Raw genomic sequence first — 25149 nt, 5'->3', positions numbered from 1 at the left:
CAGTCTTGTTTAAAAAAAAAAAAAAAAAAAGGTTGGGGTGGGGGGTGATGTCTCATTTACTACTTAACCGAGAGTAGTCTAACGTTTAGGATTAGGCTAAAAGGAAAAATGTTTAAAAAAAAAAAAAAAAATCCTAAGAAGAACATCACCTGCTTTTGAGATCAGAAATAACATTCACTTGCACTACAACTGACCTGTTTTCATGGCCAGTGAACACAGCCACTTTTTGAAGCACAAGAATACCTGTTTTATTTTGTTTTTTTTCCCTCTGAAAATCTGTTTTCAAACGGCATCTGTTGGTGCGTGGGTTCACTGCAGGTGATCTTTGCCTGGTCTTGTAAGGCGGCTGTTCTGTTGCATTTTGTTGTATAGGGATATTGATCTCCTCTGGATTTTGAGTACCACATTTGCTCCTCTTTCTGTAACTGTACGAATCCAGTTCTGCCCTGGTTTCCTACTTAAGCTTTTGGAATCAATGACGCCTAATAACTTAAACTTCCTAAGTGTACGAGGAAGCATTTTGAAAAAGCATTTATATCTGTGGATAGGAAACCTTCCTCAACTAGAAATAAAATCTAGCACTTCATGTGTGAGAAACCCAAACCGATGGGCTCAAGGAGAAACAGATTGTTCCTCAGCTGCTGGTAAACTAGAATTGCGCTGTCGGACGTGTGCTCAAGACAGGCTTGACTTTGAGAAGACCCCATCTCGTGTACGCTGCTTTTCATGGGGCTCTGCGAGGCTTTAGGAGGATGGTGAACGAATTGAACATCGGGACCTCTGCACATACCTGTGGTTATTGCCTTGTTAAAAAAGGGCTTTGCCAAAACTGAGATGACAGCTGGTGACTTCTGAAGCTGCAATAATCTAAGTGATAGTGTGAGGAAGAGCAGGCTGATGCTAGATGTTAACACTGACTAACTTGATTCATGTAGAATAGTCCCTGGAGCCTCTGAATGCAAAGGGAAGCTGCAAGCTGCCATGTGGCACCTCCGTGCCCCTCCACAGGTATCTGGGTACCTGAGGGGAAGGAGATCCTTTCAGCAAAGATCATTTTCTAGTCGGTTCAAAAGCGTTCGAGCCACAGGCCTGTCCTAAGTCGGCCTTTGTAGATGGAAGAGGGTTTCCCCTAGCAATGACCAAAACGCTCTCTGATTGTTTCCAGGAGGACCTGATGGGCAGAGCTGGGTGAGGGTCAAGGGGGCTTTAAGGGAGGCTGTGGGAAAGTGGCTGAGGTTGATGTGGAGGAGAGAGCTGGAAACAGGCTAACCCATGTGCAGGCGATTGGGGCTGGGAGAGCAGGTGTGAAGGGAAAGAAGAGGACTTGGTGGGTGTGGGACAGCAGCCTAGAAAAGCAAGCAGGAGGGGCAGCTGCTTATCCTGGCTCACTAGTTGCTTTGCGGTTGAATGTGAAACCCAAGGTTGGGGAAGGGGAGCTGCTCCTTTGGATTCCCACTCGGTTCTCGCAGAGCCCTGTCTCGGTCTCCGGCATTACTTGCTCTGGTGATGGGAAGTCTGAGCAATAGTGAAAAAACAGCACTTGGAAAATGCTGAGAGGTGCTGCATATCCAGCTGCTCTGGAAGAAGATCTTTCCCAGTGCAAACAGCCCTGCAAAGTCAATTCCCAACCAAAATAATGAAGCCATCTTAGCTGGCAGAAGAGACTGACAGGCTGTGTGTTCCCATCGAGGCTAACACCTGGCCCAGTGCAGAACATGCATCTTATTTCATCTTCTAGCTGTTTAAGGGGCTGTGGGGCTTGTCACTTGAGGGTCATGTGACCAGCCTGGCAGCGGGGCCTGCTGGGAGAACGGGGTCAGGCTGTAAAAAGAGCTTCCTGTTGCTCAGACCAGTGGCAGGAGAGTTTGGCCTGGGAAGGGTTGAGGGCCTGCAAGAAAGAACTGCAGTGGAGCTGGGGGTGCTGAATAGCCCCAGATGATGGCAGCACTGACCCAAGAGGTGTACATCGCCAGCTCCTGCTGCATGAGCTAGAGCCGGGGGAAGTGGAGCCTGGCTGCGACCTGATATGAGAGAAGTAAGTGCTCTATTGTGGATTCCTTTCACAGAAGCAGCCGTGATTTAGCCGGGCCCATTTCTGCAGTGGGCGAGGCAGTTCTTTAGCGATGAGGTGCTGCTGTGGATGGTTGTTACCTGCCGTGTATCAACATCCTGACCACACCTCATGCCAGGTGAAAATCAGAAGTATTGGTGGATCCCATGAAATTGGTTTCCAAATGGCAGAGGTAAGAGTGCGTGAGCACAGCGTAACAATGTGTTTGCACTGGAACAGCCAGTCTTGACAGGGAGGGCGATTGGCTTGTGGCTTTTGACAATTGGAAGTGGTGATAAAGCCAGGCAAGGCAGGGGAAGGGTGGGGAAAATGCATCTTTCTGTTGCATCTGCATTGGGTCAAGCCTGCTTCTGGCACTCCTGAGGTTCTTCATGCAGTGGGAGTTGAGAGCTGCCATCTGTGCACCTTGCTGAGGGTCCTGAGACAGCTGCACCCTGTCACAGCTTGTTGATCCCAATGAAGTTTGTGCACAGGCATGACCAAGGTTGTATCGTTGCTGCTGATCATTTTGAGCTGCAGCATTGCAGTGATTTGGGGCAGTTGCTTTCTGGTTTTGCTTTCCTGGTGCACCCAGCGTGTTGTGGGAGAAGCTTAAGTATTCAGTCCTCTCTGTGTTTCTGGTTGTAGAAGTAGAGAGCCGGAGGCTGCCAGATGGGCAGCAGGGACTGGGAGAGGGGCTCGATCACCAAGCAGTTACAGTTTTCAGAACCACTGTATGAACCCTGGTTTGTGTAGCCTTCCCGCTGGCCTCACTTAATAGCAAGCAGTACTGAGTCGGTGTGAAAAACCACCTGATCTGAGCCCAGCTGTATCCGTCCCTCAGGCTAATGGTGCTGAGACTGCTAACTTCAAGCAGGCGGTAGGTGGAAAGGGTCTCTGACTTAAGAAAAAGGGTGTTTTCACTGTCTGGTATCTGTGTGCAAAGTGAAGCATGGGGAAGTCATATCAAGGTACGAGGACTATGATGAAATTGGGGCTGACACCAGTAATGGAGAGGGGGTTTGCTTCAAAGATGTGCCGTGCAGAATGATGACACCACGGTTTTTGCGGCAGCGTTGTGCGTTGGCTTTAAAACTCTTGGAACTGGTTTTCCGAGCAGCATGGCAATGCTTGGGCAATGGTCAGGAGATGAGAGGCTGGAAAATAATACAGTAGTTATTTTTCAATGCTAGCTGGTAACAGGCTTTCCTCTTCCCAAATCTCCCTTTGGACAAAGGTAAGTGGTTGGATGCGTTGGCAGTCATCACAAGCAGTCTGTAGCCAGAAGGCTGTTCTGGACCTAATTTAAATATTTAAGTAGGAAGCATTATACTAGATTGTCCTGGTGGTCATGTCCCATAACTGGTAATAGATGTACTTTAATAAGCAGCCTCTTCTTGCCTAGATCTCCAAAGACAAGTGAAAAAGCTAGCATGGTATTGATTTAGAGCTGTGTCTCTTAATACAGAGCTGTGGTCCACCTCGCTTGGAGATCTCCCAAGAGCCGCTCTAATTAAAACACCCCTTCTCCCCCCTTCCCCCCGACCTGGGAGCACGTGTATTGGTGCCCCAACACCCTACTGGTGTCCTTTTACTGCTCCCAAAAAGGATCCCCTTGGAACTGAAATCGCTGTAATTGGTGCCACCACTGGACCGTAGTCTGGGCGGGCAGCTACCATCGTTCCAGCAGCCAGCACTACAGGCGTGTTTCATCATTAAAAGCTGCAGACACCAAACAGTCTGGATGTGGATTGTGTTGATGGGAACTAAAGTCAAGGAGATGAGAACTTTTTGGAAATGGAGGTGTCCTGGGCCTTAGTTTACAGGGGGAAAAAACTTGGAAATGTGGCCCTACTAACCCCTGGAATCTCAGCAGAAAGGCAAAATAGTTTGACCAACATGGTAAGATCTTTGGGTCCAGTGGGCTGACTTGTGATTCCTGTAACGCGGCTCTCCAGACGACCTGTAGAGACCCAGAGAAGAGCTGAGGGTATGGAATGGGCATGCAGCCAACATGGAATAGGAGAGCAGGAATTATGTGGCTTGGTAAAAACTCTCCCACTGTCAGTTGGGGGAGAGTGACTGTGAGGAGGGAACATGCATTTCCTTATCTAGAACTAGCATTGTGTGGGGCACTGAAAAGTAGATGTGACAAAGCGCCAGGACTGTAAAAGGGCCTGGACTGGATCTTCTCCACAGGGTTTTCACATCACCTAGGGCCAAAGCAGGTGGTGTGGTGTACAGAAAGCATGAGGGATGTGCTGTCTTCAGGAGGGACCCTCTTGGTGAGGACACCGCAGCAGACCAGCCTGCAAATTGCAAGTGGCATTGACTACCTGGCGCAATCCACCTTCAAACTGAACCCCATTAGCCTTTCACAATTCTCCCCTGCAGGTGTCCAGATGCCCTAGATGTAGATCCTGGATACAAATGCTGCAGTTAGCCAGGATCCAGTGCATAGAATAAGGCTGCTGTTTAAGCAGGCAAAAATATCAGTTGTGTTGTTGTTCCAGGACCAAGGCTGGTTACCAGCCTCTCCCATCTGCCCTGCAGCTGGGCTCTTCTAGAGCCAGCTGTGAAGGAAAGCGAGTTCCCGGTCTGTGTAAGAAGCTTTGGGCAGCAAACTCCTCTTGGCTTTGCCTCATCTGTTTCTCTCCTAGATGTCACCAAGAACAGATGCCCCCACGACCAGCTAGTGGTGAGCAAGCCGGATCTGTGTGGTGTTAAACAAAACTTTGCCCTCCCTGTTGGGTAGCTTGGGTAAGCTTTACAGGGAGGGCCACTTAGCAAAGACAGCATGGATCTAAAGAAACCTAATTCCTGCAGCATCTTCTATGCCTCAGTGCTGGTCCCTTCAGATTGGGCTTGCAGAGCACAGCAGGCAGGAACCATGTGCTGCCCATGTTGAATGCATGAAGGCCTTTGGTTCCCAGGCCAGTTGTTCCAGCCCTTCTCCTGAGCCTCGTACATTTAAAAATAACCCCCCTCAATGCATGCCTGGACGATCTGCTCTCTTTAAATTGCTATATGCTGCTTTTAAGGTGATGAGTGAAAGAGGCCGGCTTCCCCCAGCTGCTTGTTGCAGAACACACTTGGAACAGACACTTCTCTGGTCACTTTTAAGGTAAATCAGAGTTTTGCCAGGACATCCATAACCTGCTCTGGGCGCTAGAATAAGGCTCACTAAGAAACATCGCTAGATGCTTCGGTCCCTGTCACCAGGCAACAGTTGTCATGAGAAGGGAACCCAGAAACTGGTGCCCACTAGGAATGAATTCAGTCTGCTGCATACAACAATAAGGCTTCACACAGGCTTAGCCTGCAGCCTGAGGATAGATGACTTCCCCAGATCTGCTGACTGACATAACTCTGGCGCGTGTGTGTGTCCATGTGGTAGGGGAAGAGGAGGGTGGATTTACTAGAAGCCCTGAGGTGCAGATTAAATAAAAAAAAAAAAAAAACCAAAACCCAGCAATTGCTTCCCATTGAAAAGTCTGTGTTTTAAGATGCATGTTCCTGGCTTCTGTCCAGAAATGTAAGGCGTATAGGATTGTGACTCTCCTCTTGTTGAGTTGGAGTGTCAGTGGATGGGGAAATTAGTCCCTTGGTGCATCCACCTACCTTCATCCCTTGTTCCTTGCTAGTTCAGCTTCCTGTCTGAGTGTTTCGGCTCAGGCGTGGACTTCGTAATTTGACTCAGCTTTGTGTTAACGTCATCCAGTTGCTTCTCCAGATCCATCACTTTTTTTGCAAGTCTGGAACACAATGACAGTGATAACAGCAAACCACCCCAAAGCAGATGGGCACTGTCTGGCCTGTACAGCCCTGACTTGTCAGGGTCACTATCGTTGTTATTCTCACTCAATTATTTCATAGCGGGAAGCATCTACCACAACATCCTGCTCCCTGACTGCCTGCTGTTCCGAAGAACTCATGCCTGGGCAATTTTTCAGCTGTTGCTCTAGCAGCTTAAATTTGTATCCAAACTTATTGTTGAATAACTTCACTTTGCACATTTGCATACTCAAACATCAGCACCTTCTTGCTGCTGCTATACACTAGCATTTATGGCTAATGGTCCCCTTCTTGAAAGTGCTGTGTTCTGCCCTCATCCATCATGTTTGCTACCATGCAGGTTTTCTGGGCCTCTCTGGCTTTCTGAAGGCAACAAGGGGTTTGTGACTGTCTGTCACCTTTCCACCCCTTGTCCTTGAGTAACCGGCATCAGGGTGGATTTGATTTAAATCAAATTGATTTATATCACTGGTAAGGAAGCCTGAATTTAATCGCAGTTTTCTGTTTTGATATCCTTTACTCATTTAACTTCTTGAAACTCTGCACTTAGAGAGAGATAAGGGCTTGACTGTGTGTACACAAACTTGCAGAGACAAGAGGGCGGATGGGGGGGTAATCATCAGGTCTGTTGTCTCTCATCTCCATATACTGCTATTAACAAGGATGTTAATCACTGGAGAGACATACACAGCTTGAGAACTGAAACTAAGCATCACAGTGATGCTTAATTGGAGTCTGAGCACTGAGTCCCACTGGGTTAGAGTGGGTTTTTTTAATCTTTACTAATCTGTAGAGGAGCCTTGGGGAACTCCACGAGATTGGGTCCCTAATATAATCCATGTCCTGCTGTGACCCATTTATAAGACTTTTCTAAAATGGTTACATGACTATATTGTCTCAAATACTATATATATTTAGAAATTATAATCCCTATTCCATGATATCTTTGAGCTTTAACATGTTTTAAATTTTGTTTAAAAAAATCATAAAGATTAAAAAAATGCATAAATTTCAAAAAGAATCTGACTTAAAAAAAATCTGTTTTGTGTGTTGTTTGTTTTGTCTTTTTTTAAGCTGTTGATTATTTATTTATTTATTTTTACCTACTCTGACTGGAATGATTCAATGCAAAAGCCTTGGCAGTTAAAATAATATAACCAGTATTGCATCAGCCACTTGCTCCTTGGTTAATTTGTAAGACCTTGCCTTAATCCCTGGAGCAGTTTTCTGGTGGTAACAGGTTGAGGCACCTCAGCTGAGTTCCCCCTGGTGATCAAGTATTAATATGGAAAGGGTACCCAGACAGGGAGCTAGCTAGGCTGTCGGTGCAGTATACCCACAAGGACAGATAGGGCAGCTCTTTGGTCCAGCCATGACAAACACTTACTGCTGAAAATCCTGAGGGGAGATGTAGCTCTGAGATGGGGTGGGCAACTTGTCCTCAGAAAAGCGATACTTATGGTCAAGCTTTTTCTTCCACTTCCGTAGCTGTGGTGAGCTCAGATAATCCTGCTCGACACAAGGCACAAAGGGCACAATTTCCAGAGGAAAGGACTGGGAAGATGTAGTTGTAAGAGAACTGTCCCTGACTTTTTTGACCACCTACCTCTATTTTAAAGAGCATCTAGCCTCCATTTCCTTCAAAAGTGTGTTGTGTGCAGGCGGGGGGGCTGAATATAAATGTTCCTGTTCCAAGATGGAAGAAGCCCAAAAAGAACTCCACCTGGGGAAGGAGGTGGTGATTTCCCTTCAAACTCCTACAGTCCTCCCTACTTTGCAATAGCAAACACAATTCTTGTGGGGTCCTAGTATCTCGAAAGAGGTGATGGGTTTATAATGGAGCTGTGGTGTGCCATTGCCTTAGTTAGAGAATCCCCAAGTTTGCTAGGGACACTTTCCTTCCTTTGGTAAGTAAGACCAAACCTGAAGAACCTCCTCCTCCTCCGTTTCTAGAATGCCGATGGGGACTGGCATATACTTAGTCTAGTCCTTGTACAGCATGTGCTTTTCAATTTACATGTATTTGTTCAGCAGCTGGGTAAGCAATCTGCTTGTGAGCTGCCAGGGAGTCTACATGGCCTTGCATTTTGGGGGAGGTATGGTCAGTTCAGACCTGCTGCAGGTTTGCTTTTCTAGTGTTTTGGCCTTACCTGAACAGTGCTAAGCTGAGGGTGAATTTTCATTAAGAGGCAGAGTGTTTAAATCCAGCTCAAATGGTACCCCCAGGTGTATAAAGTCAGTGTGTTGCATTGAGAGGGTCCAGAGGAAGGCCACTTGCATGATCAGGGGGCAGCAGGGCAGGCCCTACGAGGAGAGGCTACAGGACCTGAACCTGTTTGGCCTACACAAAAGGCTGAGAGGGGATCTGGTGGCTACCTACAAACTGGCCAAGGGAGACCTGCAGGCAGTGGGAGAGTCCCTGTTCCCCTGAGCACTACGGGAGTTGCAAGGAGTAACGGCCATAAGCTGACTGAGAGTAGCTGACTGGTTCAGGCTAGACATCAGGAGTCTCTACTTCACAGTCAGGGCGGCTAGAAGCTGGAACTAACTTCCTAGGGAAGTAGTGCTCACCCCCACCCTGGGGAACTTCCAAAGGAGGCCAGACAATCACCTGGCCAGGGTCATTTGACCCACAGTGTTCTTTTTCCTGCCCATGGCAGGGGGTCGGACTTGATGACCTGCTTAGGTCCCTTCTGACCCTACCAACTATGAAACTATCATCCAGTGGTCTGTGCAGCCTTGTGTTGGCCTGCAACCAGGTAAGGGGCAGAAGAGGACAAAGACTACCTTTTCTTCGATACTGCTTCTTCTGGAAGGCTTATGACTATCAGGTATCTTGGAGACAGAAGAATGGATCCTGTTCTCATTCATGCAAAATAAAGGACGGCAAAAATCCCATGAGAATAGGTCTTTGGGGCTCTCTGCAGAGAAACAGCTCTAACTAGCTCTGATGGACTGGCAAGGCAGCCCCACTAATCTGGACTGAAGGGTCTCACTTCTTCAAAGAGGAACAATGGGTAAGAGACCCTGAAGGACTTTCATGAGTCTTCCCTGTACCAACATGGCCTAGGAAGACTGCTGTTTTGAACTTGGGCATCCAAAGTCCATAAGACCTTTTTAGATCCATCCCTTAACTCTTAAATGGAAGCTATTGTATTTACTCCAATATTTTTTATTGTCTCCTCAATTAATTCATGAGAGCTAATGTAGTGGTTTTTAACCTTATTTTTGTTTTCATTTGTGGGCCCCTAAAAAAAATTTGAATGGAGGTGCGGATCCTTTTTGATTTATAAGTGTGGGTATTCACATACTTCTGATTGATCATGGTTATCTTTTGTGAACCCCTTAGACACAGTCCATGGACCACAGGTTGAAAACCACTGATCTAATGTTTAATCAGTCTTCCCAAACCAAAGCCCTTCTCGGCATCTTGGGCAGTTTGAAAACTAGACAAATGGCTTAAAATTATTACTGCAAACTAAGGAGGAGAAGGGAAAAATGCCACAGCTGGGTTCCTACCTTTCTGTGTTCCTTAAACCTCCACCTTCTTGACACAGATCATCCATCTCTGACTTCAGCTTCAGTTTGACCAGGGCCTTATTGCAGCTCTGAACACAGGCACATACACTCATAAATCCAAATGCACCAAGGTAAAGGAGTTAAATATCTAATCACATTTTGCAGAGATGCTTTCACACAAGCAATGGCATGAAGACCTTGAAATGCTCGACTGTATGTCAGTAGGCTGCACAGGCGATTTAGAAATCCTGTGGGTGTTCATGGAAATGAATTCCCAGTTCCCTTCACTCAGCTTGGAGAATTTACTATTTTAAATGTAAATGCCTTGTGGGATTGTCTTGGATGTGACATGAGTTGAATCAATTAGGCTTTTGTTTTTTTTGCTGGGTTCGTTTTAGTCTGTAGACAGCTCCTAATCAACAAGCTAGATGCCTACGCAATGCTAATGCAAAAGGTGTTGGGATGTGAACAGCCAAATCTAAAACGAAGGTGTGATGTACTTTATGGCCAAGGCCCACCAAAACTGAAAATTAAGTCCCTTCTAGGATCAGTTCTTGTCTTAAACTAGTGGCTCAAAACAAAACACCCAAAGGAAATCTGACAGCTTTCCAAGAACGCTGTAGTTGGCTTGCTGGGTTTTTGGTTGTAGCCATGGTGGCTGCTGCAGCCAGAGCTGAGTCTGGAGCCCAGCTCCTCCTCTCATTTCCACCCCCTTCCCTTCTGGGCAGCATGGCTGGGGCACAGCCCACATGGGGTGTAGAGGATGTAGGCTGCCCGCTGTGGGCTCAAGGCTCCCTGCCATGCTGCCTTATCCCCAGGGCCTCCACAGGCCCAGAAACCAGTCCAGGAGGAAGAGGAGGCTCTGTGCTGCTGCCAGAAGCCCCACACCAGCCACACTGCTATGGTAAGGTACCTGCTGCCCCTGGGGCAGCAGTGACAGGGATCACCTTGGCATGGCAGCACAGTCAGTGTGGGGCTCTGAGCCTCCCCACCCTGCTGTGCCAGAAGGTCCTGGGGCAAGAGCAGCAAGGCTGGGAGCCCTAAGTCTGTAATGGGCAGCCCACACCTGCCTTCACCTCATGCACAAATCTGAGGGGCATGGGCCCCCCATGCCTCCCTCCCCAGGAGTGTGAAACCCCATCTTTTATCTTTGCTACCCCAAATGGGGTCGTGACCCCAAGATGGGGAACTGCTGCGGTATGCCTTGTATCTGCCACCCAAATGTTGAAGAACTATAACAAGAGACTTCCTAGAGAGGGTGGCTTTCCTAGGCTAATACTAATGTTCTTTATAGTCCCTTTGGCAGTGATTAAGTGTACATAAGGAGGAAAGCATCTGTCATGTTGGCTAAAAATACAGAAACTAATGCAAATTATTCTGAAATGGTGACTTTTGGAGCAAGCATTTCTGTGGGACCAGGGAATATTCATCTTGAGTGCGATCATTAAAACTCTAGTGTCCTTGGGGCATGCACTTGCCTGCCTAATGAGGTCACTGACATCAAATTCTTGACTCGGTATCACTGAGAAGTCAGCCTTCACTTCGGTGTAGGTGTCATTAATAATAGCCAGAAACATGTTCTGCAGAGGGAAGAAGCACACAGAGAATTTCTCGATGGAAATGCCATTTCTGTTACTCAGGGCCTGTTTGAGTCTATGCATGGATGTGGCAGAAAAATATCAAATTGGGGGGGAAGGGAGCAAACCTTTGCTTTAAGCAGCACCTCTAACACTTGATGCAAGTAGATGGGTCAGATCTGCAAACTCGGGTTGGAGCCCCCTTTCTCCAGGAGGCAGCTGGGTGTGTACTGCAAAAATCCTACAAGCATAAAGCTTTTCCACATGTGTGAAACTGCTCTGGTTACAGTGGCTCTGTTCATGGATATAAGGAAGATAGGCCTGTATGCTTTTAACTAATTAGTGAAAATTGAGGCCTTGTTCAGACCCTGGGTGGAAACAATTTGGTAAATGACTTAACCTGCTCTTAATAGAGGACAGAAGAGCTGTGCTGACTAAAGCCCATACCTAACTGCATCCTAGCTTTAAGAAACTCTGAAGTTTGCTTTAGGGCCTGGGGGAGGAAGTTCTGGGGAAGATGGACACTGCCTATTTCCTGCCTGCAGTGTTGGTAGAAAGTGCTTTCTGCCCTGTGGAATACCTGAAGCCTCCCTCGGAGGTACTAACCCTAGCAGGTGAGGCCTGCCAGTGTTCACAAACTGCCCCCAGTGCTTGCTTCTAACTCAGACAGTTTAGGAAATCTGAAATGGGCAGTCTTTAATGATCCCCAGTCAAGGGTTTCAAATACAATCAGAGTGGGTGGGAAGTAAAAACCCTGGAGCTGCCCCTGTATACAGGTCAAACCAGCCTGTTAAAAACGCCTTGAGAGTCCCTCTTGGCTCTTCATAAGGGAACAGAGGGAGAACAAAGAATGCACCCTCACTCTCTTCTTCCTCCTCCAGGTCTCCCCTCTCCTTCCTGACTTGCTCACAGTTGTTTCTCTGCTTAGCATGGCAGGGCTAGGCACTGAAGCCACCCTCAAATGTAGCTGCTGAATTTTGGGACGCTTAGAGGTAGCAGTTATACCCATCTGCATGCTGAGACTCCCTTCCCTTCCTTGCTGGGCCAGATTCTGCTGACTTTCATGCTTGTGTGAATCGCATGCTAAACCCAAGGTGCAGCAAGGTAAAAAAGGAAAGGATGCTGGAAGTGGGAGACCCTCAATGGGGCCTTCTTGGTCTCTCTATGCCTTCACTATTGTGATGGGTTGTTGATGGAGAGTGGTTGGCTTGCCAATGTACACCTGCATGCAGTTAACTTGAGTAACTGGCCCCTGGGAAGGCCTTGCCTAAGGACAAGAATCCACACTACAAAGCCTAACATGAGGTACTGGGTCAGAGCTGGTGCTGCATTCCTTCGTGTGTCACTAGGACTTCTGGGGACACCTCCCCTGGTACTTTGTGCTGCCACAAGCCGATCTGCCTAGTGATTCTTTTCCTTGTGACCTGTCTGTCCTTCTGTGTGCATGGTGAGGGAGGGAAATTGTGGGAAGGCATCAGTGGACTGTTGGTAGTGAGTGCCTGCTTTGTTATCAAATGAGAGGGCTGGGGATGGTAATCTACCTGGGTGTAACTCCCCCTCCTGGTTTAGGCTTAAAGTACAGGTTAACTTGGCAGAGATGCTATACATGTGTACTTGGGAGGGGAGTTGGGGACAACCTGAATAAGAGCCCAATGTAATCCTAAAGCAGAGGCATGCCCCCAAGATGCTTGTGCAGACCCTAGCCATGACAACACTTTTGAGTGACTTGGCTGGCTGTGGTGTGCCCAGACTTCCCTGCGTGCAAGAAAATGTATCTGAGCACAAAGAGCTTGATATCGTTCAATACCACTTACCAGCAACACAAAGAACACGAAGAACACAAATGTGATGAAGTAAATGGGCCCAAGGATTCGGTTGGCTTCCTCTATGACTGCGAAGTTAAAATCTCCCAGCACGATGCGGAATTGTGTAAAACTTGGAGGTAAAAACAGAAATGTGGTGACTGTGAGCCCTTGTTTCTAAGCAAAGTTCTTTATAAGTGTTATTTCTAGGCACCTGTCTCAATTAATTATAAAAGGTATTTAGTTGCAGCAATTAGTGGAATTATACCAGCATAAAACTGCCATGGTAAATCAGACCTTTAAAGAATGTGCATGCCTTTGAAAAGATAAAGAACTTGTTTTTAGACCAGACGATAATGTAAGTGCTGATAAGCTACTTCATAACTCCTAGAAGACGTGAAACTTTCCCACATATAAAACAAGTCATGAGTGCAGAGAAGATAACTGTTTAGTGCAGTGTTGTGATATTATCCTAGTAAGCTCAAATTTCCTGTTTTTGACCCAGCTTTGTATAAAAATTTGTACAGTACTGCAAGAACATTCCACCATAAAAATATTTATCAGTGTATCTTACATCTATATATTTTTCTTTGCATGTAGAAGCCTATCTGCAATGATATTCGACACTGAAAAAATTTGTTGAGGCTGGCCAGCTAGCTCTGAGCATATACATGTACTTGCTATAAAATCTATAACCAAGAAGGGCAGTACAGCGGAGAGCTAGTTACCAGGATCCTGCCTGCTGTAGTGACTACTCAGGAGGTTCTTGGTGATGAATGCCCATTGGGTTTAATGAACCTTGGCCTAGGACTTGGTGACTGACCTTATGTGTGTGTATGGAGTCCCCAGTGAGGAGGCAGGTCTATGCACACATGCCAACATGCATCATTCCTGCTCTCAGTGAGGGCGGGGGTAGGATGGACTTCAGATCATACTTCAGTGGGAATTTAACATTGATTTGGTTAGTGTGTTAGTCCTTCTGTGGAGCCCAGAGGCATCCCATTCAACCCCAGGTTTGGCCTGATGCTGCAGCAGCAAGATCAGAGGTTGCTTTGTAGGAGAAAGCAGATGCAGCTGTGCATGGGATTATGGGGCTCTGAATTTTGCAGCACCTGTGTTGCCTGAAGAAAGCTGTAATTACTGTGGTAGCATAAGAAATAAGGGCCTGTGCTTTTTAAATTCTGTGTAGGTAGCACTGCTTGGCTATACAGTAAACAGGGTGTGTGCATTGTCAGGTTCTGAGCAGCATACATGCAGTTTTGAAATGTGGAAAACTCATCAACTTGAGACCCAAAGATCAAGTAGCCCAACTGTGCATAGGCAAAGAATATGATGAAAAACATGATAGCAAAGCCAATGATGTCTTTGGCACAGCGGGACAATGTGGAGGACAGCTGAGTCATGGTCTTGTTGAAGCTTATGAACTTGAATATCTGGAAGAGAACAAAATAAGTTACTGTGGGAGGAGACCAAAATATACTGCATGTTCTTATTGGGGTATATGGAAGGTCATCTGTTAGCAGGAATTTGCAGATTAAATGTTTGAAATGAGTTTTGTCATAGCAGCAGCAGGAATCTTCCTCTGGTGCTAGAGGAGATATGTTTGGTGGGGAGAGAGGGGTGATCTAGGGGCAAGAGGCCCAATACATTTGTTCAATATATCTCTTCCCCCTTATCTTTAAATGAGCCAAGGAAGTACAAGGACTGGGAATTTGCCCGGCCTGTGTTCATGGGGGTGGTATCTGAAATAGCCAGATAGTCTTCTCTTTCTGGAATGAGCAAAACTATCCTTTTTAGCCCAGCTATCCTGTTCCCTCTTAAAAGTGTAAGATTGACAGTGTGATTTAGGGGTCCTGGGATTGCCAAGCACAACACAGGAAACTGGGAGCCAGTACCTTTATCCATGCAAAGAAGACGTTGATAGCAATCATGTTATTGTAGTGGGTTTGCCAGTAGGCAAGGAAATAGAAGTCTGGGTACACGTATGCATCAGACAGAAGATCATCCATTAGCAGGGACACCTCTACTGTACGGTATATGTTGAAGGCAATGGCAAAAATAGAGAGCTAAATAAAAGCAAAGACTAATCAGACCACAGTCCAGATGTCCTCAGATCTGTTGTCATGCCCATTGGCACAAACATTACCATAAAACTCTGCAGTTTGACAAGGATAATCCAGAACAATGAATGGAAAAATTAAGTGAGAACAAGAATGGTACAAGCACAGAAGGAGAGTTGAGAAGCTGACAGGTTCAGGGAAATGGCACATGGAAGGGGAAATGGATAGCTCCATTGTATCATCTGCTGCTCTTGACTCCATTAAAAACCCATTTCCAGATAGCCAACATGGATTGAGGCTTGGGTGACAGGGCTACAGTCTACAATCCATGACAGCAAGTGGGGGGCACTAAATTAGCGTTCCTCCTCAGTCTCTTGTAACAAGCTATCTCCTCAAAGTAGGGTTTGAATGATAGGTTGCTGTGGAGGACGTATCAGAATGATTCTTACTTGGAGCTCTGGTCTGGAGTCCGGCCGCAAATGCTAGCGAGCATTGCATGAGCTAACTTCTTTGTCTGTCCTGTGATCTGTTGGGTGTATAACACCCTGTACGCACTCCCTGTGGGGGTTTTTTCTCTCTGTGTCCTGGGGAAACTGGCATGAGGGGCCAGTGTGACCCCATGCAGTGATTCACTCTTTGATTTCAAAACAAACAAATGTATGCTTGTAGGTTAAGGGCATCCAGATTTACCCTCTGTGATAACACATCAGAATTCGTTTTCAAAGTCTGCTAATGGGAAGACCCTTATTTACTTCAGTGGGCTCTAGTTTAGAATGGACTCCATGTATTTGTATAATGGGTTGACTAGAAATAAAGGTGACAAGCTGGCAGAAGGTAGAGTCAGACTAGACATCAGGAGGTGCTACTTCACAGTCAGGGCAGCTAGGATCTGGAACCAACTTCCAAGAGAAGTGGTGCAGGCTCCTACCCTGGGGGTCTTTAAGAGGAGACTAGATGAACACCTTGCTGGGGTTGTTTGACCCCCGTACTCTTTACTGCCATGGCAGGGGGTCGGACTTGATGATCTGCTCAGGTCCCTTCTGACCCTACCAACTATGAAACTATCATCAGTTTGTTATGATGTTGGATTTATTTTCAATTATTTTTATAATGGTGGCCCTGACAAGCCAGGTTGTGCCAGACACTATGCAAACATATAGTGACTGTTCTACCACCTGAAGTGCCGGCCACTGGATCAAACAAGACTGTGACAATTCCAAGGCAACTGCCAGCAATGCACCTCAAATTACAATGGCCCTCTGTGCTGATCTGACAGCTTCTGGAGAAGATACTAATCATGCAGGAAAACACCACCACCAGGCAGTACTCACCGCCACCAGCAGCAGGTCCAGCCAGTTCCAGGCGCTTTTAAAATATTCCACTCCTATTCTTCTCATTTGCACAAGTTCTTGGATGATGAAACCAAAAATGAAGAGGCAGAAGACAGCTTCACAGGAGGCAAGAAAGTAATCGGTAGATGAGACATATCTGAGGAGCTTTACGGAGTAGAACTGCGAGGATGAAACGGCACCGCCAGTGGCAGGGAACTCCACTATCAGTCTGTGGAAGGATTTGTAGGGGAACACATTTGTAGCTGGCTTTGGCTGGAATCCTTGCCCTTTTCCTTTTTTCAAAACGTACTAATATTTCACTGAACCAAAATGTTCATGTGAAAATGGAAAGCTTAATGACTCCTGTAACAGTTAATTTCCCCTTGGCCAGGAAGAAACTGATGGGAAAGGAGAGCCATGGACAGAATAAGGAAACTATATAATAACCCAAATGGGTGTTTTCAAATTTAAAATATTTTGCATTAGTCTTCAAGAAAACAGTGTGAGCAGATCAGACAGTCTGCCAAGTTCTGAGTTCAGGGTTCTGTGTTTCTCCTTGAGTAGCCAATAAGACTAATGTCTTGGGCTCTGACTACAGAAAAGGTAATATAGTTCATTTCTGCCTAATAAGAGTAGCTAGTTGTACAGCCAGACATATCCCACTTTGTAAGGGGGAAGGGGGGGGGTATTTGTACCTGCTCCCTGAAGGTGTCATTGTAGTTTAAAGAACCAGCCATCTGGCCAGCTATCATATGAGAACCATGTGCAGGATGTGAAAAGCCCTTTTCTGCATCTTTAAAGGAGCACAGTGCCCCAGAAAATGTGCTTTCCAGTGGAGTTTATGTAAGTGCTCACCTGGCTACACAGAAGAGGTTTATGTTGGCATTGTACACCGAGAAGTCAATGAACACGACCCTGGTCCCTCTGGTGAGCCAGTTGTTCTCCTTGAGAAATGCCAGCTTCTTTATGCTCTCCTCCTTTGACTTTGGTAAAGTGAACATAAATCCGCCAGCACTGTACATGCCCATGGACCCCCAGTGCCATGGTGCTAAGGAGGAGGCAACTGAGTACACCCATCTGGAGACAGGAAACAGAGCAGTTTTGCTCATGAGACACTGGGCTAAAAGGTATTCCTCTTCCAATGCACAATGTTCCTTTCTAGTTCCTGTGCCCCGTGAAATCACTACTGCATTTAGGACTGTAATCCATAGCCTTAAATCACCCTTTTCTCACTAGGAAGCATGCAATGCATATGCAACCTTAGAAAGGTTGCACACAATTCATCTGGCCAGTCAATGTACTCTGCAAAGACCACTATTACTTATGAGCCTGGATCTTGCACACTATAGATGAATTATAAGTTTAACCCTTTTTTATATCTACATGGGACAGCCCATTGTTTTACATGTAGTTTATTACTGTTGCCGTAATCTGGTTTATACGCTCTTTATCGATTATCATGGTGTGATAATGTTAGGTTTGTGTTAACAACTGGAGATCGGAGAAGTCTCTGTTATCTGTCTGAATGACACTTTTAATGTGAGACTTGTTCAGAAATACTTGGTTCAAATTCAGGCCTTGTATATCTGTATTTCTCTAGTGATGTCAGTGAAGAAGTTAATTTATACCAGTAATGAATTTGGTCCATAATTCTTATTTTTGGCTGGGGGGGAGGAGGGGCAGGAAGAAGGGGTTCTTTCGTGCCATGCATGTGCCAAACCAAATCAGTGGGGTTACATCAAGGTAGCTGAGAGAAGAATTTGGCCTGCATGTGCGTAAGTGAATATTCTTATCCACTCCAAAAGAAGTTCTAGATCCTCAACTATTGAGGTCTTCTGTATCATAAAGTAACTGAAAAATGCTTAAGCAACCTAGGAGAGCTTTTACAATCTCTGCTCTCTCCTATGCCTGATGAAGTGTGTGTGTGCATGAAAGCTTGCAGATAAATACAATAAGTTGTTTGCAAATATCTAGTTGGTCTAATAAAAGATATCACCTCTACCATGAGGTATGATTCCTTTTGCCTCTAGACCAATACAGCTACAACCTGGATACTTAATGTAACTTCTGTTTTTTGTTTTTTGTTTTTTAATCAGTGGGATCTTGGCCCCCTACTTCCCCAATGTATTGAAAGTCGTGGCAGCTTGAAAATTCCTCTTTAATCATCTTTATAAATCTATATTCATACTAAACAGGCAGAGAGACCACAGTGAAATACTGCAATACTTACTCAGGCTTGTTCCTTGGACCAAAATCAGATTTGTCTTCAGCTGCAAGGCGGTATTTGTAATAACACTCTTTTAAAAAAGTAGTGAAAAGGGGATGGATGGAGCATGTATTGTTCCGGACTTTTAACTGGCGGACCCGGGCTACTCCTAAAAGCAAGTTCTCATAGTAAATGTGGCTGCCGTTCTTAGGGTCGGGTATTGTCTTGTTGTTGTACCATGTGTCCCAGTACAGACCATCCAGGAGGGGACCTTCTGCAAACTACACACAGAGTGAGATTAGACATTTAAAGGAAGTTGAAATGATCACTTCTAGCGTTAGCCTTTTCAGATTCACATCTGTTCTTGAGTACTCCGAGAGGGTTTTAAAAACTAGAAGTTCCAGCTTATGGTGAAAGGAAAGCCCCATTACCTAGAAATTACGTTTGCATCTTTGTGAGTTCAGTGTTTATCCCCTCCATACTTCAACTCCTCATGCCATTTGGGGTTTCACTGAACCTGTTATTTAGTGTTATTGAATTTAGGCAACACAGTGGCTCTATAGTGATCACTTGGCTATTTGGGATGGAATCTTACAGGTCTGCTATGTACTTTTGGGTTTTTTTCCTGGTTATAAAACTTTAGTCATATGCTTTGGACTAAAAATGATTCCTTGTTTTGAAGGTGGGAAACGATTACCTAGCCCTCCATCCCTTTAAGTGCAATGTAGCTGCAGATAAAAGAATGATGCAGATTTGGGGGGAGCATATCAGAGCCAATAATTATACAGTTAACGTGGCTCAGCAGTTGAACTTGCTCTGTCTGGACCATGCGAAGACTTTTGCATCAATGCTCACCTGCTCACTGGAATAGCTTGCTGTTTTGCAGATCTGACTGTAATGATCAAGAGGGAGGCCGGGGCACCCAAACCTCTCTCTAAGCCAGGTCCCACTGTTTTTAAATCTCCCCTAGGAGAAGAAATTGTAGCACTGAGAACCTTGTCTTCTAGGCTTGCCTACGCACAATGGCAAGCTTGGCTGAGGCCCCCATCTGGCGGTCAGAATATGCACAAGCATCCTGCATCCAGCTTTGCTGCAAAGAGGCTCAGAGGTGAACTACAATGGAAGTGAAAAGGCGCTAGCAGGAATCAAGTTGGCTCTATCCCAGGGAAGCTGCTTCTTGGCAAGTGAAAAATCAAGAAAAGTGGGCACTTTTCTCCTCTTACTATCCCAATCCTGGACAAGGAGCACTAAAGAGCATTGATGCAATTGTTTTATGTACACTAAGATGAAAACATCCACTACTCGCTCTGGTCAGCCTAAACTTGTACTTGGATCTCTTGCAAATGTAAAGATGATATGCAGTTGCCTCAGTCTGAGGTGCTGTCTTGGGAACTACACCAAGATGCCTCCATACTCTGCAGGTAAAATATTCCACGTTGCTAATATTTGCAGAGCTATACAATGGTGCCAGAGGCTTTGCCTGACTGGTGTGTTCCCAGCAGAACTGTTACAGTTGCAACCTTACCTTCCAGAAATCTGTTATGCTGCCTATGCTGTCAAAATTAGCCTCATCTGTCTCAGACACAGGAGTCTCCAGAAAGAGATTGGACATGACTTTGTTCAAGTAATACATGTCAGTGTTCACCATGCCGAATGTCACTAAAAGGAGGAAAGACAGGAGGGCTTGACTGTAAATTGGAGAGGTGAAGGTAATAGCAGCTTCTAGCACGTTGTTTTTCGTCATTATTCCAGAAAAGTTGTTCTGGCCAATTTTGTAGGTGGCTGGGAGGTTTATTTATCAGAGCTTCAGCCTTACTGATTTGAAAGAGGGGCAGCCCACTCTGGGAGACTTAACTTCTCCTGGGTTATTGGAACGTTTTTACCAAGTTCTTTTGTGGACTTACATATGCACAGATCAGCAAGGAAGATGATGTAGACAAGTAGCTCCTGAAGGGTTGTTTTCAGTTCCAGCTCTTTGCTGTAGGTCAGCCGTGGTTTCACAAAACCTAATCATGTGAAATGATAAAAGCAGAGCTGTAGGAAAAGAGCCAGATGCAAGGGGTACTTACTCATTCTGGGGGAACCATAACTGGGTTCCCAATCTGCAGGGGAAAAAAACCTGAGGATATTTCATTATACACTGGTCAAAGACTAGTTAATAAAGGGTGGAACTTAGTGCCACAGGAGGTTGCAGAGGCTGATAGTTTAACCAGATCCAGAATGGGTTTGGACAAATTCTTGGAGGAAAGGGGCACTGGTAGCTATTGAGCATGGGCATTAGAGGTATGTCCTCTGAACCAGAGCTTCCTAGACCCTAAATGCTGGAGGCTGCAAGTGAGAGAGGAATAGGTGGGAAAATGCCGGTCATGCTCTGTTTCCTTTCCCATTCAGCTCTGCCGTAATTGCGTCTCCCAAAGCAGGAAGTGGGATTGGGCTCCCATGTCAGATCGCATTGTGCCTTGAACATCTGTCAGGGGATTAAGTTCTTGTGAACTGCCCTGAGCCTTTTGGGGGAGGGTGGGATACAAATATAAGAAGTAAACCTGTACCTGTTGTAAGGAAGTAACTAGAGACTCTCACTTGTTTTGAACCAACTTCAGTAAATCCCACCCTCCCTTTGAGATGTGTGCGCATGTTTCCCGAGTTGCTTCCTTGTCTGCAGAAGGGAAGCTTGCTGTGCCGCCTGCAACTTGCCTGTGTCTATCCCACCTGTCTGCAAAAGGGAAGCTTGCTGTGCCACCTGAAAGCTTGCCTGTTGCAGATGGGCAGAATAGACACAGGCCAGCTTGCAGGTGTTGCAGTAAGCTTCACTTTTTTGCAGACAGGTGGGATGGACAAAGTGAGGGTTACTGTGACACCTGCAAGCTCGCCTGTGTCCATCCCCACCCCATACAATAAAAGGTATCTGCTGCTGTGAGACCTGGATTGACTCATAGTCCAAACTTGCTTGTCAGTTGAATCCCAAATCAATTCAACACCAGACTGCAAGCTTGCCGGTGTCTATCCCATGGGTCTGCAAAAGTGAACCGTATTGTGACCCCTGCAAGCTTGCGTGTGTCTGTCCCACCTGTCCACGAAAGGTTACTGTGACCCCTGCCAGCTTTCCTGTGCGGGTGGGTGGGACAGACTCTGGTCAGTCACAGGCCTCACAGTAACCTTCACTTTTTTGCCCAAACCCATTTGACGCCAGCCCCAAACCCTGGGCGAGGAAAGGCAACGGACACGGGCTGCCACAGGTCGGTTCATGGCATCATCCTCGGCCCTGACCGGCGGGGAACACGGCTGCCCCGCGGAAGGGCCCGCTCCTTGATTGACTGATTTGTTTACCCGGCGGGAGAGGCGCCTTGGCCCGCTCCTGCCGGTTCGGCGCGGGCGCGGGCGCCAAGAAGCTGGGGGCGTCCCTGGGCCCGCGGCCCGGCTCGCCGGCGAACAGCGCGGAGCTGGACAGGGCGGCGGCGGACCTGCTCGCCGCCTGGGCCGGGCCCAGCAGGGTGCTCCCCCGTGGTGACACGGGCGGCCGCCGCGGCTCCATGGCGGCCCGGCCTCTCGCAGCGCGCCGCCCCGGGGGCAGCCCGCAGCCGCACGGAGGAAGTGAAACGCGGCTGTGACGGCGGTGACGATAACCCAGCACCAGCCGCTCCGCGCGGTTGTGTCGGGGGGCGCTGCCGTTGTCCGCTGTGCTGCTCGGGCCCGGCAGCGCCGTGAGCCCTTGCAGGGGTCTGGCCTGATCTCCAGGTCCAGTGACCCCCGGAGCCTTTTTAACGGCCCTTCGCTTGGTTAGCCTCCTCCGGTGGGGTGGGGGCCGCTGGTAGCGCCTCGCTTCTGGTTAACGGCCCTGCCCAGCCGGGCCCTGCCGTCGGGTTTGAGGGCTACTTACACGTTGCCTCGGGGGCCGGGATGTTGCCTTCAGCATGGGGACATTGCTTCAGGTGCAAGGACATTTTCTCAGGGGGACATTACCTCAGGTGAATGTTGCCTCCAGCATGGGGACCTTGCCTTGAGGGCAGAGATGTTACCTCAGGTGGACCTTGCATCTGGCACCAGGTGCAGGGATGGTACCTCAGGTGGACGTTGCCTCCGGCATGGGGACATTGCCTCAGGTGCGGGGGAGTTGAAACCACGGCTGAGCGTGACATGTGGGAGGCCCTGTCAAGATGCTGAAGGCTAGGTCTTGTGTTATGAATCTGAATGGGAAGTATGTGTCATCGTAATGACTGCAAAACTAATAATATGTTTCTGACCACTTTTGCCTTGCTTGTTGTATATTTTGTTAATAGATTCATTTAGCAAATCCAATAAAGTTGTGTTCAATTAAACTGAACAATTTCAGTGAAAATGAACAATACACCGGGGGCACAGTTGGTCCAATACAAGGTGTCTTCCCCCCATGGATTCTTGCTTCTCAGTTTCCTGGGGCAACAACATCACCTGGGCACTACTGCTACCTTGGCAGTGCTTATCCTGACCACGTCACTGCGACAGCTGCGTCTGTGCAAGGGAGGAGTATGAAAACTTGTTTTGAGTCCTTCGTGAACTGTTTCACTTAAAAATCCACATTTTTCAATTCCAGTGAACATGAACACAACTTTATTGGATTTGCTAAATGAGCCCCCAGTGTATTAGGAAAGCATCTTTCTCCCTGGGGAGAAATGGCGGGTAGCGTCGTACGTGATGTTGCATCACATCGTCTTCACCTTCTTTTTCAAAATCCTAGATCCGCCCGTGTGTGACTGGGCTCCTGGTTGGGCATCGCTGCTGTAATGTGACCATTGCATTAGACGTGTGATTTTTTTTTTAAGCTGCCATGAACGTGGTCCACGAGGGCAGCGCAGAGCAGCAAAGGCACCTGAGAGATGGTACACGTAAGCCGTGACTATCTGGTTAATGGTGGGTTAAGTCATGACCTGGCCCACACGTTTGGTCAATTTGATAGCATGATCGGACAAGGAACAAGCCATAAAGTTATTATATAAAATATGCATAATAATTTTGTGGGTGTTCCTTGTAATGCTTTTCATTGAACGTGCTGACGGTACCCACCCTCTGGAGTTCACGAGAGCCTGGCCAGATGCCCGCATGCTCCACAAGCTGGGAGCACGGGAGCCAAGCTTGCTTCTCTCCGGTACAGGAGGAGCCCGGGGTCAGGCTTGTCCTGCAACAGCAATATATGGTGCCGTGCGATCCTACAATCGCATCTCCTGCCATATACGTGTGACATAGCAGGAAGTGCGATTGGGGTTCCCGTATCGGATTGCATCCTACCTTTAACATTTTTCAGGGGATTAAGTTCTTGTAAGCTGCCCTGCGCCTTTTGGGGAGGGTGGAATAGAAACATAATAAGTAAGCCTGTGCCTGTTTTATAAGGGAGTAACTAGAGACTCTCACTTGTTTTGAACCAACTTCAGCAAATACCATCCTCCCTTTTGAGGTGTGTGTGGGTGTGCATGTTTCCAGAGTTGCTTCCTTGTTTGCAAAAGTGAAGGGTACTGTGATATCTGAAAGCTTGCCTGTGTCTATCCCACCTGCACAGTTGGTCCAATACAAGGTGTCTTCCCCCCATGGATTCTTGCTTCTCAGTTTCCTGGGGCAACAACATCACCTGGGCACTACTGCTACCTTGGCAGTGCTTATCCTGACCACGTCACTGCGACAGCTGCGTCTGTGCAAGGGAGGAGTATGAAAACTTGTTTTGAGTCCTTCGTGAACTGTTTCACTTAAAAATCCACATTTTACACAATATATTTGCTCTTCAGATACTCTGGGGTATTCATCAAAATAGATTAGATGCACAGAGTAATCCCCCCGCAGCAGGTTGACTTGCTATGGTGTCCACAGCGTTTTTAAACGAAATGCTTGTTATTAATCTTGTGTGAATATGCTGGGTTTATAGCAGTCGATTAAAAACCCGTTTTCCTGCTTCAGGCAGTGTTGGCTATTGCTGGCGGAAGTTGGCTCCAGTGTTAATCCTGAAATGTGACTCTAGGCATGGGTGTCTGGTTGTTTTGTTTAGGTAATATCATCTGGAAAGAGAAACAGATTTTTATTTTATGGCTCTGAAAGGCCAAGGGGACCATTAGGAACATCCTGCTGACATGTCATTTCTCTTTTGATGTGCAGGAGGCTCAAGTGATTTACAGTAGTTGAAAATCTACTTTGGTGGTAAGGAAGAGCAAATGAGAGCATGAGGAAGTGGACACAGAGGGCTTGTCTGTAATATGGGAACCATCACAGCAGGCATCTCTAAACAGGCTACATCTGATGCATTAATCTCCTGCTCTAGCAGCCCATTGACTAGAAAGGAAGGAGAAGTCCAGTGATGCTGTAGTGCTTGTGGTCATCATAGCTACTGTTGCTGCAGAGCAGGCCATGGCCCCAGCTTGCTGGTTGCTCTCTATTTAAAGAAGCTTCAGGCCTTCTTATGCTGTTCAGGAAGATTTTGATCCATCCCTCTGCTGCTACTTGCAAGGAGACTGCTGATTTTTGGGACTCCCCTATGAGGATCAAAGACAAGGAATTTTCCGATAGCAGCTGCCATTAAAAGCGAGCGCCTTGAACAGAAGAGTTGTGTTAACTTGTGACTTAGGGATGAGACAGATTTACAGTGGTTGGACAAGTTATGCAAGTGTGTGTCATTTTGTGAGCTACCGGAGCGATTCGGAAGGCAGATAACTGGATGCTATACTTAGCATTACCCAGAGAAGCTACAGTGCATGGAGGATCGCAGTCAATTCTACTTGCAAACTGACTAGCTGTCAGGGACCAGACCCCTGAAGTAGTCTTGTATAGATAAAACAGAAGTCACAACCTGA

The 25149-nt window shown here is 46.8% G+C and overlaps 1 protein-coding gene and 1 long non-coding RNA gene across 2 annotated transcripts; one reads left to right on the top strand and one right to left on the bottom strand.

Moving 5' to 3' along the window:
- Window positions 1-439: 439 nt before the first annotated feature.
- Window positions 440-21872, bottom strand: PKD2L2 (polycystin 2 like 2, transient receptor potential cation channel). Its single transcript, XM_019534733.1, has 15 exons — window positions 21668-21872; window positions 20245-20346; window positions 19866-19999; window positions 18365-18621; window positions 16990-17211; window positions 16135-16363; window positions 14639-14809; window positions 13995-14176; window positions 12756-12876; window positions 10843-10944; window positions 9365-9453; window positions 8633-8702; window positions 7233-7354; window positions 5672-5805; window positions 440-857 (listed from the first exon to the last, which is right to left on the bottom strand). Exons 1-14 carry the CDS (start codon window positions 21870-21872, stop codon window positions 5691-5693), a joined length of 2121 nt encoding a protein of 706 aa, XP_019390278.1. The 3' UTR covers window positions 440-857; window positions 5672-5690.
- Window positions 21873-22289: 417 nt separating this feature from the next.
- Window positions 22290-22583, top strand: LOC109310292. The gene is made up of 2 exons (XR_002101185.1): window positions 22290-22361; window positions 22405-22583. It is a non-coding gene; the product is annotated as an uncharacterized LOC109310292 (long non-coding RNA).
- Window positions 22584-25149: the final 2566 nt, after the last annotated feature.

This window comes from Crocodylus porosus, unplaced genomic scaffold (assembly GCF_001723895.1).
Source record: "Crocodylus porosus isolate Cpor-Errol unplaced genomic scaffold, CroPor_comp1, whole genome shotgun sequence".
NCBI classification, from domain to species: domain Eukaryota; kingdom Metazoa; phylum Chordata; order Crocodylia; family Crocodylidae; genus Crocodylus; species Crocodylus porosus.
This window is presented reverse-complemented; position numbering and strand designations above follow the sequence as displayed.

Coding starts and splice junctions, on each gene's coding strand:
- PKD2L2 (XM_019534733.1), bottom strand. CDS start 21,872: ATGGAGCCGCGGCGGCCGCCCGTGTCACCACGGGGGAGCACCCTGCTG. Junction 14,177..14,638: donor TCTTCTTTGCATGGATAAAG/GTACTGGCTCCC, acceptor GTTCTCTTCCAG/ATATTCAAGTTCATAAGCTT. Junction 7,355..8,632: donor GAAGCAGTATCGAAGAAAAG/GTAGTCTTTGTC, acceptor TGTGTCGAGCAG/GATTATCTGAGCTCACCACA.